The sequence below is a fragment of the Hemiscyllium ocellatum genome, chromosome 44 (assembly GCF_020745735.1).
Source record: "Hemiscyllium ocellatum isolate sHemOce1 chromosome 44, sHemOce1.pat.X.cur, whole genome shotgun sequence".
Lineage (NCBI taxonomy): Eukaryota > Metazoa > Chordata > Chondrichthyes > Orectolobiformes > Hemiscylliidae > Hemiscyllium > Hemiscyllium ocellatum.
Window position 1 is genome coordinate 7,379,899 of NC_083444.1, and position 16,652 is coordinate 7,396,550.

The window sequence follows — 16,652 nt, forward strand, 5'->3', positions numbered from 1 at the left end:
TCAAGTTTGGATTCCTTCAAAGCTGGCCTTTTGTCTGATGTCTGAGAGAGTTGTTGTAGGGGGTGTGATTGAACTTGGGTTGGTTGTGGGCAGGGGGAATGTTTTCCTTAGGGTCAAAATCATACTGGCCCAGGGGAGACATGTTTCCCCCCATCACATGGAAAATCCAACATTGCGATGCCTCCCACAGTTGGATAGCTGGTCCTGGCTGATGCCTCCTTTCTCTCTCTCTCTCTCTCTCTCTCGTAATGCCTTATGCAGGAGCAAGGCTCTGAACACTTCTGATTTCACATAAACCTGTTGGACTATAACCTGGCGCTGTGTGATTTTTCACTAATTTTGGGTGGGGGGGAAGAGAGAGAGGGTGGAGGGAAGTGAGAGAGAGAGAGAGGGAGAAATAGAGAGAGAGAGGAGGGAGAGAGATGGGGGAGAGATAGAGAGAGAGAATGAAAGCGGGAGGCGACTTAGAGAGAATGAGAGAGGGGGAGAGACAGAGAGACAAAGGGAGGGGAGAGAGAGAGAGAGAAGGGGAGAGAGTGAGGGGAGAGAGATGGAGAGAGGGGGGAAGAGAGAGATAGAGAGAGGGAGGGAGAGAGGGGGGAAGAGAGAAAGAGGCAGAGATAGAGGCAGGGGAAGGGGAGAGAGGGAGTGAGAGAGAGAGAGGGAGAGAAAGAGAGGGAGAGACAAAGAGAGGAGGAGACAGTGAGGGAGAGAGGGAGGGAGGTACAGACAGTGGAAGGGGAAGGGGAGAGAGTGAGGGGGGAGAGAGGAGGGGAGAGAGGGGAGAGAGAGAGAGATTGAGAGAGAGAGACAGAGAGAGGGGGAGAGAGAGATAGAGAGGCAGAGAGAAAGAGGGAGGGTAATGGGGAGAGACAGAGAGACAGAGTGGGGGAGAGAGAGAGAGCGAGAGAGAGAGAAGGGGAGGGAGAGAGAGTGGGAGAGAGGGAGAGAAAAAGAGGGAGAGACAAAGAGGGAGAGTGAGAGGGTGGGGGAAAAACAGAGAGAAAGAGAGAGGAGAGATAGATGGAGAAAGAGAGAGGGAGGAGAGATAGATGGAGAGGGAGAGAGAGAGAGAGGGAGGAGAGATAGATGGAAAGAGAGAGAGAGAGAGTGTGATTGGATGGTGAAGCCCGTGCCAGGAATCCAGGCTGGTGAGGGTTAAGGTGAGATCCTCATCATTGCATTTTGCTTGAAACTGGATCCACTGACCACGCCTCCTCACTATTTAAAAACGGTCAGATGCTTTCGGTGCGACTCTCCAACCTCTGGTATCTGAGTCCGTGGGGAGTTACTGCCGTCCTCTGTGTGCCCCACACTCTGTTGTTGCCTCCGCTGTGCTCTCTTTATCGGGCGGCGTTTTGATCAGGTACCGAGGTGCCCTGTCGCCGCTGGGAGGGGTGTTGGGGGGTGGGGGGGGGAGCAGGGGGGAGATGTCTGATACACAGTGTCATCCCATGCATGCGAGGTCGAGGAGGAGGGTGGCCGGTAGGGGTGGGGTGGGTTTATGCCGTGACGTCTTGCCTCCTTAAACAGGAGAGAAAGCACACCCCCCCCCCCCCCCCAACCCCCCCCACCCGCAACCTCCTCCTCTGAGTCGTCGAGCCAAGACATAAAGGCTGGGCACCAAGAGGGAGTGGGCACCAAGAGAGAGTGGGCACTCAGAGAGAGAAAGTGGGCACCGAGAGAGGGAATGGACAGTGAGAGAGGGAGTGGGCACCGAGAGAGGGAGTGGGCACCGAGAGAGGGAGTGGATACCGAGAGAGAGTGGGCACAGAGCAAGAGAGTCGGCACAGAGAGAGAGGAAGTGGGCACAGAGAGAGCGAGTGGACACCGAGAGAGAGTGGGCACAGAGAGAGAGTGAGCACTGAGAGAGGAAATGGACGTTGAGAGAGGAAGTAGGCACAGAGAGAGGGAGTGGGCATTGAGGGGGGGCAATGAGAGAGAGAGTGGGGGCATTGAGAGAGAGCACCAAGAGAGGGAGCAGGCACCAAGAGAGGGAGTAGGCACCGAGAAAGAGAGGAGACAGAGAGGGACAGAGAGAGCGCGAGTGGGCACTTAGAGAGAGAGTGGGCAGCGAGAAAGAGAGTGGGCATTGAGAAAGAAAGAGGGAGGAGGAGCAGTGAGAGAGAGAGAAGGCATTGAGAGAGCACCAAGAGAGGGAGTGGGCACCAAGGGAGGGAGTAGGCACAGAGAGAGAGAGAGAGAGAGAGAGTGGGCTCTGAGAGACAGAGAAAGAGAGGGAGACAGAGAGTGAGTGAGCACTGAGAGAGAGTGGGTACTGAGAGAAAGTGGGCACTGAGAAAGCGAGAGGAGGGGCACTGAGAAAGAGGGGGCTGAGAGAGAGAGAGTGGGCACAGAGAGAGTGGGCACTGAGGGAGACAGAGAGAGAGAGAGAGAGAGAGAGAGAGAAAGAACTAAGAGAGAAAGAGAGGGCACCAAGAGATAGAGAGAGGGCTCCAAGAGAGAGATAGGCCACTGAGAGTGAGAGGGCACTGAGAGTGAGGGTGGGCACTGAGAGAGAGAGAGAGAGAGAGAGAGAGAGAGACAGAGAGTGAGTGGACACTGAGAGAGAATGGGCACTGCGAAAGAGAGAGGAGGGGCACTAAGAAAGAGGGGGCACTGAGAGAGAGAGTGGGCAGAGAGAGAGTGGGCACTGAGAGAGAGTGGGCACTGAGGGAGACAAGAGAGAGAGAGAGAAAGAACTAAGAGAGAAAGAGAGGGCACCAAGAGATAGAGAGAGGGCTCCAAGAGAGAGACAGGCCGCTGAGAGGGAGAGGGGACTGAGAGTGAGGGTGGCTACCGAGAGAGAGAGAGTGAGAGAGGACACTGAGAGAGTGAGAGAGGGAACGGTGTGTGTGTGAGAGAGGACAATAAGAGAAGGAGTGGGCACTGAAAGAGAGCAAGAGGGCACTGAGAGAGAGAGAGAGGGAGAGAAGGCTCCGAAAGAGAGTGAGTAGGCACTGAGAGATTGAGAGACAGAACCCAGCCTTCAAGATGAAATTCGAATAGATAAAAACATGCAGAATGAAGAATTGCATCCCTATAGTGTGGGGGCAGGCTATTCAGCCCAACAAGTCTACGCTGACTCTCCAAAGAGAAGCCCACCCAGTCTCACCACCCTACTCTATCCCTGCATTTCCCATGGTTAACCCACCCACCCAGCGTATCCATGGACACTATGCTGCACGTTTTTGGATTGTGGGAGGACACCAGAGGATACCTATGCAGACACAGGGTGAATGTGCAAACTCCACGCAGACAGTCACCCAAGGGTGGAATCGAACCTGCGTCCCTGGCACCACGAGGCAGCTGTGCTAACCACTGAGCCGCTGTGATGGAGCTAAGGGCCTGTTTCTTTGTTGGTTTGCTCACAGCATCCAGGGAGCGGACACTGGTGCCCTTTCTCCTCTCTGGGTGACTCTGGGTTACAGAGATAGGGAGGGAGTATAGGGGATGGAGGGGGTTATAGAGATAGTGGGTGTGTAGAGGCTGGAGGTGGTGACAGAGATAGTGAGGGGGTGTGGAGGCTGGAGGGCATTACAGAGATAGGGAGGGAGTGTAGGGGCTGAAGGGGGTTACAGGAATAGGGAGGGTGTGTAGAGGCTGGAGGGGGTGACAGAAATAGTGAGGGGGTGTGGAGGCTGGAGAGTGTTACAGAGATAGGGAAGGTGTATGGGGGCTGGAGGGGGTTACAGGGATAGGGAGGGTGTGTAGAGGCTGGAGGGGGTGACAGAGATAGTGAGGGGGTGTAGAGGCTGGAGTGGGTGACAGAGATAGTGAGGGAGTGTGGAGGCTGGAGGGGGTGACAGAGATAGTGAGGGGGTATGGAGGCTGGAGGGGGTGACAGGGATGGGGAGGTGGTGTGACGTTGCAACTGTGTTTATCCATGTTGGTGAAGATTCGAAAACGCTGCAGTTTGGAGTGATCAGGAGCAGGTGCCTGTGATATGGGGAACCTGGGAAGCCGAGTGGGGGCGGGCTGTGTTTTTTGGACCACGACCTGTCTGTCTGTCTAATAAAGCAGAACTTGAGGCCACCACTGACTGAACGTGAAAAGGGCTCGGTGGTAGAATTCTCCGTTATTGGAGATGGTCATTGTTTGGCATTTGTGTGGAGGCCAATATTACTTGCCACTTGCCAGCTCAAGCCTGGATCCTGTCCAGATTGGACATGGGACTGCTTCAGTATCTGAGGGGTCACACTGAACATTATTTAGGGTATAACATAGAACATGGAACATTACTGCACCCTTCGACCCTTGATGTTACACTGACCTGTGGAACCAATCTGAAGCCCATCTAACCTATACCATTCCATTCTCATTCATATGTCTATCCAACAACCATTTAAATGTCCTTAAAGTTGGCGAGTCTACTACTGTTGCAGGCGGGGAATTCCACACTCTTACTACTCTCTAAGTGAAGAATCTACCTCTGACATCTGTTCTATATCTCACCCCTCAATTTAAAGCTATGCCCCCTTATGCTAGCCATCACCATCCGAGAAAAAAGGCTCTCACTGTCCACCCTCTCTAACCCTCTGATTATACAGTATGTCTTAATTAAGTCACCTTCTTCTCTCTAATGAAAACAGCCTCAAGTCCCTCAGCCTTTCCTGATAAGACCTTCCCTCCATATCAGGCAGCATCCTGGTAAATCTCCTCTGCACCCGTTCCAATGCTTCCACATACTTTCTATAATACGGTGACCAGAACTGTTTGCAATACTCCAAATGTGGCCGCACCACAGCTGCGGCATGACCTCGTGACTCCGAAACCCAATTCCTCCACCAATAAAAGCTAACACAGTGTATCCTTTTTAACAACCCTATCAACTTGGGGACACCTCCAGGGATCTGTGTGCACGTGGACACCGAGATCTCTCTGCTCATCCACACTACCAAGAATCTTACCATTCGCCCAGTACACTCAATTCCTGTTACTCCTTCCAAAGTGGATCACCTCACACTTTTCTGCATTAAACTCCATTTGCCACCTCTCAGCCCAGCTCTGCACTTACCTATGTCCCTCTGTAATCTACAACATCCTTCTGCACTGTCCACTAAATTACCGCACCTCGTTAGCACCAAATCTACAAATTCCCCAAATAACTTTGCTGTCGAGCCCATGATTAATTTCATCTTTGTGTTATCTAGTAGGGCAGTGAAAGAGTTGGAAAGGTTTGAATTTGGTGTTCGGTTTTCTTAGAATTCAGAGAGTCAGAAGTATTTCGCACTTGGTTCAACAGGGAGGAGTCAAGGACAGACTGAAACATACAAGGCAAAACTGGATAAACACAGGAAGAGGGGTAGAGAGAGAAAGAGAGACAGAGAATAGCAGGAACAGGTAACAAGGTAAAATGCAGAGGAGCGTGGGAGAAGGGTTGCATAGTATGGAGACACCAGCAGGGAACAGATGGGCCGAATGGTTTATGAGTTTGAAATTGGAGCCTGTGATAATTGCAACAATGTTTGATGGGAATTTGCAGAGGCGCTGGAGATTAGTTGAGTTTTGTTTACAGTTCTGGCTGCTTAATGCTTACTTCTCTCTGTCTCTGTCTTATGAAGGATCAAAAATGGCTTCCCCTGTTGTGGTGATGACACAGCCCCAACAAACCACTACCATCATCAGCACACAACCCAAAGGCTGGAACACTGGCATCTTCGAGTGTTGTGAAGATTGTGGGATCTGTACGTATCAAGTCTCTCCTCTCCCATGCCCTCCAACTGTTTACACTTTCTTTGATTCTCACCCACCTACCCCCACCTTTCAGGGGCTGAAGCCCACCGTACTTTAATGTGAAGGATTTTGTGCGTACCAGATGCTGTGAGAGTCAACAGGGGTATTTGACTGCAGAGGCATCGCAATTGAGATGGTGGCATTCCTCAATGCATGCACACAGACAGTGATGCACACACTTTCACATTCTCTCACACACACACATGCACACACTTTCACACTCCTTGTCACGCACTCACACAATCACTCATACATATGCACACTAACACACACACACTAACGTGCACACACACACACACACACACACATATACACACACACATATGCATTCACTCTCTCACACATAAACACACACATATACACACACAAACACACACTATCTTACACACACACACATACACTGTCAAACTCACTCTCACACCTATACACACACTCACACACGCTCCCACTCTCATACACACACTAACACACTCACACATGTACACACACATACACGCACTCTCACACCTATATACACACACACATACACTCACACACACACATACTCGCATACACACACACTCTCACCCACACACATGCACAATCTCACACACACACAAACACACACATACACACACACATAAACATACACATACCCATTCACTCTCACACAAACATAGACACACACCCACAAACACACACACAGAGACACTCTCACGCATACACACACACATACACACACACAATTTCACACATATACATACAAACACACACATACTCCCAGTCTCTCTCGCACACACACACTCACACACATGCATGCACACTAACACACTCACATAAGCATGTACACACACATACGCACACTAACACACACACGAATATGCACATTCACTCTCACACACACATAGGCACACACAACCACACACACATACACATACATACACAAACTCACACACACATTCTCACACATATACACACACACTCACACACACACACGTACACTCACACACATGCACGTATACATGCACACACACTCTCACACACGCACACAGACACACACATACATACACACACCACACACTCACTCACACACACATATACACACACTCTCACACACACACTCACACGCGCCACACACTCACAAACACACACATATACACACACTCTCACACACACACTCACACGCGCCACACACTCACAAACACACTCTCACATACCTGCACACATATACACACACATGCACACACGCAGACACACATGTACGCACACAGACACACACACACACTCACTCACACACAGTCTCACATACAGCTCCCCATCCACTGCCCTGCTCCACCTTGCCATACGCCTGTCAGATTTGTGATGTAATTACCAGCTTCTTTTGTGGTGAATAAGGTTAAAATTATGTGGAACAACTTTCTTAAAGCTGGGGCTTTTGGACAGGAACTATTGCATTATGCATAGCCCCAAACAGGAAATAGCTACACATTCCTCCATTGGAATGTTTAGTCATGGAAATATTGAATAATTCCTTTGAGAACCAATTAAGCATAAAAAAATGTGACTATACTAGAATATAACGTACAACAGGAGCATGAGGGCCTGATGAAGGGCTTATGCTCGAAACGTCGAATTCCCTATTCCTGAGATGCTGCCTGGCCTGCTGTGCTTTGACCAGCAACACATTTTCAGCGGCATTAAAGTTAAGCCTCCTCTACACTGTGTCCATTAAACACTCCCAGGACAGGGTCAGCACAGGGTTAGATACAGAGTAAAGCTCCCTCTCCATTGTCCCATCAAACACTCCCAGGACAGGGACAGCAAGGGGGTTAGATACAGAGTAAATCTCCCTCTCCACTGTCCCAATAAACACTTCCAGGACAGGGGCAGCATGGGGGTTACATACAGAGTAAATCTCCCTTTCCACTGTCCCAATAAACATTCCCAGGACAGGGACAGCATGGGATTAGATTCAGAGTAAAGCTCCCTCTACACCGTTCCCCCATCAAACACTCCCAGGACAGGGACAGCACAGCGTTAGATACAGAGTAATTCTTCCTCTCCACTGTCCCCCATCAAACATTCCCAGGACAGGGACAGCACGGGATTAGATAAAGAGTAAAGCTCCCTCTACACCGTCCCCTCATCAAATACTGCCAGGTCAGGGACGGCACAAGGTTAGATGCAGAGTAAATCTCCCTGTACATTGTCCCCCATCAAACACACCAAGGACAAGGACAGGACGGGGTTAGTTACAGAGTAAAGCAGCTTCTACATTGTCCCTATTAAATGGTTACGGTGAGATTGAGTTGCAGAAGTTGAAATAATGAAGAGTTGTGAGGAAGTGACCAAGGGGAGACAGTTAGGATTGATTGGTAATGGCAAGTGGAAGCAAGTGGAAGCGGGCGGCATGGTGGCACAGTGGTTAGCACTGCTGCCTCACAGCGCCAGAGAGCCAGGTTCAATTCTCGCCTCAGGTGACTGACTGTTTGCACCTTCTCCCCGTGTCTGTGTGGGTTTCCTCCGGGTGCTCCGGTTTCCTCCCACAGTCACAAAGATGTGCGGGTCAGGTGAATTGGCCATGCTAAATTGCCCGTAGTGTTAGGTAGGGGTTAAATGTAGGGGTACAGGTGGGTTGTGCTTCGGCGGGTCGGTGTGGACTTGTTGGGCCGAAGGGCCTGTTTCCACACTGTAAGTAATCTAAATATGTCTAATAGTCAAAACAGAGGAGAAGACCGTTGTTTTAACACAATGGTCAGGTGTGTGCTGCGGTCAGGTGTGTGCTGCATGGAAAGGGCAAAGGGACACGGGCCATGGGGAACATTCAGAAGGGGAAGCTGGAGGGATAGCCAAAGCATAGGAATGTTGAAAGGTCTTGGGGAAGGAGAGTATAGGGAGTAGTGTAGTGGTGATGGTTCTTACTGAATCACCTTTTCAGTCAGTTATCATCGTTAACAATGGGCTGAATGGCTTCCATGTTGGGGACAACCCAGAAGACTGGGCCATTTCCTGATGGCCATTCCCTGTTTGCTCTGGAGCTGTGCTCTGCTCTGTTTCGAACCCAAAAGCAAGCATCTTCCTTTCTCGAATAGGCTTGCAACAGCCTGAGAAACTAGGCCTCAGTCCTTCCGCTGAGGCTAAGACAGCACAGGAGTCTCCCAGAAGCCCAGGGGATTGGCTCCTAATCAGGAAGAGGCAGCAGATGGTTCAGGAAATTTGCCTGAAGCCTGTACAGAAGGCCCAAAGGATAAAATTACAAAATAACCTCCCACTCTTCTCCCTCTCCCCCGCATTCTCCTCACTCAATCCTGGCTCCTCTACCTTTGTTCCAACAGGAAAACATGCGAACATTTTTGCTTATTAATGATTTTGATGAGGAATAATCCCTTTACATTTGTAGAGAATCTTTATAGATTCTCTACAGTGTGGAAACAGGCCCTTCAGCCCAACATGTCCACACCAACCCTCCGAAGAGTGACCCACCTAGACCCATTCCCCCTACCTTATATTTACCCCTGACTAATGCACCTAACCTACACATCCCGAACACTTTGGGCAATTTAGCGTGGCCAATTTACCTGAACCTGCACATTTTTGGACTGTGGGAGGAAACCGGAGCACCCAGAGGAAACCTACGCAGACACAGGGGAGAATGCGCAAACTCCACACAGATAGTCGCCCGGGGCTGGAATCGAACCTGGGACCCCCGGTGATGTGGGGCAGCAAAATGATTAAGATAAGAATTGAGAAGGCATGGTTAGTCAGTTTGCGGATGACGCCAAAATCAGTGGTATAGTAGACAGTGAAGAAGGTTATCTAAGATTATAATGGGATCTTGATGTATGGGGTCAATAGACTGAAGAGTGGCAGATGGGGTTTAATTTGGATAAATGTGAGATTATTTTGCATTTTGGTAAAACTGACAGAGGCAGGGCATGCACAATTAAAATTCAGGCCCTGGGTAGTGTTGTAGAAGAGAAGGACCTCGGAGTTCAGGTACATAATTCTTTGATGTTTGTGTCACAGGTAGACAGGGGGGTTAAGAAGGTGTTTAGTACATTTGCCTTCATTGCTCAAACCTTTGAATATAGGAGTTGGGACGTCATGTTGAGGTTGTATAGGATATTGCTGAGGCCTCTTCTGGAGAACTGTGTCTAGTTCTGGTCACCCTGTTATAGGAAGGTTCATAGAGTCATAGAGATGTACAGCATGGAAACAGACCCTTCGGTCCTACCCATCCACGCTGACTAGATATCCCAACCCAATCTAGTCCCACCTGTCAGCACCCGGTCCATATTCCTCCAAACCCTTCCTATTCATATACCCGTCCAAATGCCTTTTAAATGTTGTAATTGTACCAGCCTTCACCACATCCTCTGGCAGCTCATTCCATACATGTACCACCCTCTGTGTGAAAAAGTTGCCCCTTAGGTCTCTTTTATATCTTTCCCCTCTCACCCTAAACCTATGCCCTCTCGTTCTGGACTCCCCGACCCCAGGAAAAATACTTGTCTACTTATCCTATCCATGCCCCTCATAATTCTGTAAACCTCTATAAGGTCACCCCTCAGCCTCCGATGCTCCAGGGAAAATAGCCCCAGCCTGTTCAGCCTCTCCCTATAGCTCAAATCCTCCAACCCTGGCAACATCCTTGTAAATCTTTCCTGAACCCTTTCAAATTTCACAACATCTTTCTGATAGGAAGGAGACCAGAATTGCACACAATATTTCAAGAATGGCTGAACCAATGTCCTGGAGAGGATTCAGAAAACATTTACCAGGATGTTGTCAGGATTGGAGGGTTTGAGTTATAAGGAGAGGCAGGATAGGCTGGGACTTTTTTCATTGGATTATCGGAGGCTGAGGGGTGACCTCATAGAGATTTATAAAATCATGAGGGGTATAGGTAAGGTGAGTGGCTTTTCCCTAGGTTGGGGGATTTCAAGACTACGGGCACATTTTTAAGGTGAGAGGAGAAAGATTTAAAAACGATACGAGGAACAACTTTTTTGAACAGAGAGTGGTTTGTGTGTGGAATGAACTTCCTGAGGAAGTGGTGGATGTGAGTCCAATTAAACTGTTTAAAAGTGTCATGGTGGCTCAGTAGTTAGCACTGCTGCCTCACGCTGCTAGGGACCAGAGCTCGATTCCGCCCTTGGGCGACTGTCTGCGTGGAGTTTGCATGGTCTCCCAATGTCTGTGTGGGTTTTTCCTCTAGCAACCCAAAGATGTGCAGGTTAGGGTGGATTGGCCGTGCTAACTTCCCCCATAGTGCTCAGGGATGTGCAGGTTAGGGTGGATTGGCCGTGCTAAATTGCTCCATACAGTCCAAGGATGTGCAGGTTAGGGTGGATTGGCCGTGCTAAATTGTCTCATTGTGTCCCGGGATGTGCAGGTTAGGGTGGTTAGGCCGTGCTAAATTGTCTCATTGTGTCCCGGGATGTGCAGGTTAGGGTGGATTGGCCATGCTAAATTGCTCCATAGTGTCCAGGGATGTGCAAATTTGGGTGGATTAGCCGTGCTAAATTGTCCCATAGTGTCCAGGGATGTGCAGGTTCGGGTGAATTGGCCATGCTAAATTGCCCCATAGTGCCCGGGGATGTGCAGGTTACGGTGGGTTGGCCATGCTAAATAGCCCCATAGTGCCCAGGAATGTATAGGTTAGGCGTATTAGTCAGGGGCAAATGGATAGAAATAGGATAGGCGATGGGTTTGGGTGGGATACTCTTCGGAGGGTCGATGTGGACTTGTTGGGTCTGTTTCCACACTGTGGGGATTCTATGATGTATGAAATGACATTTGAATACGGAAAGTTTTAAGGGACAGGGGTCAAGAGCAGGCAGATGGGACTAGTTTAATTTGGGATTATATCCAGCATGGGGTGGTTGGGCTAAAGGGTCTGTTTCAGTGCTGCAGGACACCTCCTTGAAAATGCTTCGGCCTCAACCAATTTCCGGAGCAGAGATTGACGTGGGAGAGCACGGGGCTGACCTTTTTATCAAGGGAACTAGCAACGCAGGTTTCCATTTAAGTCAGAGAGTGATTAGGGACTGTTGTGGAAACAAAGTTTCCTTGCAAGGGAATCACAAAATGCCAACATGTGGGACCCACGCACGAGGAATGCCAATGGAATGTTGAGTGCCAAAGCATTGGCACTTTAAAGGTAGAATGACCATCTTTTAGTTGGCCAGGACATTGGCCAGTCAATGCAGGGGGATCTATGTCGAGTTTTGCCTCCCTTATTTGTCCCAGAAGTAGCTCAAAGAAGATTCACTCAGCTGTAACAAGAGTAACAAGAAGATGGGGTACAGGGCTAATGGTCAGATACATGGTAGTGTGGATGAGCAGAGGGATCTTGGTGTCCATGTACACAGATCTCTGAAAATTGCCACCCAGGTAAATAGAGCTGTGAAGAAGGCATATGGCTACTGGCTTTTATTGGTAGAGGAATTGAGTTCCGGAATCCTGAGGTCATGTTGCAGTTGTATAAGGCTCTGGTGCGGCCGCATCTGGAGTATTGTGTGCAGTTTTGGTCACCATACTATAGGAAGGATGTGGAGGCACTGGAATGGGTGCAGAGGATGTTTACCAGGATGTTGCCTGGTATGGTAGGAAGATCGTATGAGGAAAGGCTGAGGCACTTGGGGCTGTTTTCATTGGAGAAAAGAAGGTTTAGGGGTGACTTGATAGAGGTGTACAAGATGATTAGGGGTTTAGATAGGGTTGACCATGAGAACCTTTTTCCACGTATGGAGTCAGCTATTAGGAGGGGGCATAGCTTTAAATTAAGGGGAGGTAGGTTTCGGACAGATGTTAGGGATAGATTCTTTACTCAGCGAGTCGTGAGTTCATGGAATGCCCTGCCAGTAACAGTGGTGGACTCTCCCTCTTTATGGGCATTTAAACGGGCATTGGATAGGCTTATGGAGGATAGTGGGCTCGTGTAGGTTAGGTGAGCTTGGATCAACATCGAGGGCCAAAGGGCCTGTACTGCACTGTATTTTTCTATGTTCTATGTTCTATGTCTCCTGGGAAGAAGATATCTTTGTCTTCCGTTGGGATGCTGTCGTTCAGAAAATGGGAGCCAATCGCTTTTGGACTCTGCAAAGTTCTGAGGGTTTATAGAAAAGCAAAATGCTGGAAATCTGAAATGGATGGTAGGGAGTTTAGGGATAACCTTATAGAGGCATAAATAAATATCTGGATGAGAATTGAATAGTGTAGGATAGATGGGCTTTAGATTGGTTCTACAGGTCGGTGCAACATTGAGGGCCGAAGGGCCTGTACTGTGCTGTATTGTTATATGTTCAAAGGTCTTTTCCCGAGGGTGGGGGAGTTCAGAACTGGGGAGGCCATACTTTTAAGGTGGGAGCAGAAAGGACATGAGGGGCAACATTTTCACAACAGACGGTGGTTCGTGTGTGGAATGAACTTCCTGAGGAAGTGGTGGATGTGAGTACAGTTCCAACGTTTCAGAGACATTTGGATAGGTACATGGAAAGGAAAGGTTTAGAGGTTTATGGGCCAGGAGCAGGCAGGTGGGGCTAGTTTGGTTTGGGATTATGGTCAGCATGGACGGGTTGGGCCAAAGGGTCTGTTTCAGTGCTGGATGACTCTGTGAGAATAGACAGACAATAGATACTGGACTGGCTTGGCAAGATTAACAAGAGCTAACATTTTGAATCCAGTACAACTCTCCTTCAGAACACTGCTTCTTCAAATCTTCAATGTCCCAAAGAGTCATTGCTGACTAGAGATCTTCCTCTCTCCACAGATCCTGCTCAATGTCTCTCAGGTTCTGAGGGAGGGAATGGGGCTGGGGGGAGCTTAGGTGTCAGGAGAATGTGACTCTCCCACCCCGTCAGTGTATGAACAGTTTCAAAATGTTGACTCGCTCATGTTGAGATGGAATGTCTTCCCTCAGAGAGTCTCTTGGTATTTTTTTGGAATTCCCTTCCAGGCTTGTGAAAGTATCCAAGGCCAAGATCGAACCATAGGTGAGGTCATGAGAAGGGGGAGAGCAGGATGTGGGCCGCGATGCTATGGAATGCTGGAACAAACTGGAAGGGCTGAGTGGCCTTACTCCATCTCTTATTTCAAACAGTAGAAAGTGCATTTGGCCACTGTCGTGATGGCCAGTTCAATTTGTCGATGACATTTGTTGACCTACTCTTGGGAAATAAGGCAGGGCAGGTGACTGAGGTGTCAGTGGGGGAGAACTTTGGGGCCAGCGACCATAATTCTATCAGATTTGAAATAGTGATGGAAAAGGATAGACCAGATCTTAGAGTTGAAGTTCTAAATTGGAGAAAGGCCAATTTTGACGGTATTAGGCAAGAACGTTCGAAAGCTGATTGGGGGCAGATTTTCGCAGGTAAAGGGATGGCTGGAAAATGGGAAGCCTTCAGAAATGAGATATCGAGAGTCCAGAGAAAGTATATTCCTGTCAGGGTGAAAGGAAAGGCTGGTAGGTATAGGGAATGCTGTATGACTAAAGAAATTGAGGGTTTGTTTAAGAAAAAGAAGGAAGCATATGTAAGGTATAGATAGGAGAGATCGGGTGAATCTTTGGAAGAGTATTAAGGCAGTAGGAATATACTTAAGAGGGAAACCAGGAGGGCAAAAAGGGGACATGAAATAGCTTTGGCAAATAGAATTAGGGAGAATCCAAAGAGTTTTTACAAATATATTAAGGACAAAAGGGTAACTAGGGAGAGAATAGGGCCCCTCAAAGATCAAATAAATGTGAGGTGCTGCATTTTGGGAAAGCAAATCTTAGCAGGACTTATACACTTAATGGTAAGGTCCTAGGGAGTGTTGCTGAACAAAGACACCTTGGAGTGCAGGTTCATAGCTCTTTGAAAGTGGAGTCGCAGATAGGATAGTGAAGAAGGCGTTTGGTATGCTTTCCTTTTTTGGTCAGAGTATTGAGTACAGGAGTTGGGAGGTCATGTTGCGGCTGTACAGGACATTGGTTAGGCCATTGTTGGAATATCGTGTACAATTCTGGTTTCCTTCCTATCGGAAAGATGTTGTGAAACTTGAAAGGGTTGGGTTCAGAAAAGATTTACAAGAATGTCGTCACGGTTGGAGGATTTGAGCTATAGGGAGAGGCTGAACAGGCTGGGGCTAATTTCCCTGGAGCGTCGGAGGCTGAGAGGTGACCTTATAGAGGTTTACAAAATTATGAGGGGCATGGATAGGGTAAATAGGCAAAGTCTTTTCCCTGGGGTTGGGGAGTTCAGAACTAGAGGACATAGGTTTACGGTGAGAGGGGAAAGATATAAAAGAGACCTAAGGGGCAACTTTTTCACAGAGAGGGTGGTACGTGTATGGAATGAGCTGCCAGAGGAAGTGGTGGAGGCTGTACAATTGCAACATTTAAGAGGCATTTGGATGGGTATATGAATAGGAAGGGTTTGGAGGGATATGGGCCAGGTGCTGGTAGGTGGGACTAGATTGGGTTGGGATATCTGGTCGGCGTGGACGGGTTGGACCGAAGGGTCTGTTTCCGTGCTGTACATCTCTATGACTCTAAGAACGTGACAATGATGAGGCAGTTTCCTCATAACGTTAGTTGAGGGAGAAGGATTGGATGAGTCACAGAGCAGAGCACCGTCAAAGCTTTCTCTTATTACAATTATTTTAAAAATTCATTTGTTGGATGAGGGCATCTCTGGTTAGGACCAGCATTTATTGTCCATCCCCAGATGCCCCGAGGGCAGTTTAAGGGTCAACCATCATTGGACTGTGGGCTTGGGGTCACATAGAGGTCAGACCAGATCAGGTTGGCAGCTTCTGTCCCTCACGGGTGAACCAGATGGGCTTTTCCCACAATGGATTCACGGTTAAGATTCTTTAATTCCAGGTTTGCATTGGATTCAAATCCATGCTTCTGCCATGGCAGGATTTGAACCCAAGTCCCCCAGAACATTAACTGCCTCCCTGGATTAACAGTCTAGCAATAATATCACTAGGCCATCCTTTTGCACTATTGAAGTTATCTGGCACAGCTGAGCCATTCATTGGTGGCTCAGTGGTTAGCACTGCTGCCTCACAGCGCCAGGGACTCAGGTTTGATTCCATGCCCAGGCCAACTGCCTGTGTGGAGTTTGTACATTCCCCCCATGTCTGCATGGGTTTCCTCCGGGTGCTCTGGTTTCCTCCCACAGTCCAAAGCTGTGCAGGTTAGGGTGGATTGGCCATGCTAAATTGCCCCATAGTGCCCAGGGATGTGCAGGTTAGGGTGGAATGGCTGTGCTAAATTGTCCCATAGTGGTCAGGGATGTGCAGGTTAGGGTGGATTGGCTGTGCTAAATTGTCCCATAGTGCCCAGGGATGTGCAGGTTAGGGTGGATCGGCCTTGCTAAATGGTCCCATAATGCCCAGGGATGTGCAGGTTAGGGTGGATTGGCTGTGCTAAATTGTCCCATAGTGCCCAGGGATGTGCAGGTTAGGGTGAATTGGCCGTGCTAAATGGTCCCATAATGCCCAGGGATGTGCAGGTTAGGGTGGATTGGCCATGCTAAATTGTCCCATGGTGCCCAGGGATGTGCAGGTTAGGGTGGATCGGCCATGCTAAATTGTTGAGGTAAAAATAATGACTGCAGATGCTGGAAACCAGATTCTGGATTAGTGGTGCTGGAAGAGCACAGCAGTTCAGGCAGCATCCAAAGTGCAGCGAAATCGACGTTTCGGGCAAAAGTCCTTCATCAGGAATTGCTTTTGCCCGAAACGTCGATTTCGCTGCACTTTGGATGCTGCCTGAACTGCTGTGCTCTTCCAGCACCACTGATCCAGAACATGCTAAATTGTCTCATAGTGTCCAGGGATGTGCAGATTCAGATGGATCGGCCGTGCTAAACTGTCCCATAGTGCCCAGGGATGTGCAGGTTAGGGTGGATTGGCCGTGCTAAATTGTCCCATAGTGCCCAGGG

The 16,652-nt window shown here is 48.9% G+C and overlaps 1 protein-coding gene across 1 annotated transcript in view; it reads left to right on the forward strand.

Moving 5' to 3' along the window:
• The first annotated feature begins 1,216 nt into the window (after window positions 1-1,216).
• The window catches only part of LOC132835168 (cornifelin homolog), a 31,336-nt gene continuing 15,900 nt past the window's right edge, over window positions 1,217-16,652 (forward strand). Inside the window, exons 1-2 of the mRNA XM_060854510.1 lie at window positions 1,217-1,366; window positions 5,565-5,687. Of these exons, the coding sequence (XP_060710493.1) occupies window positions 5,573-5,687 (115 nt within the window). The 5' untranslated portion in view covers window positions 1,217-1,366; window positions 5,565-5,572. The remainder of the gene's footprint in view (window positions 1,367-5,564; window positions 5,688-16,652) is intronic.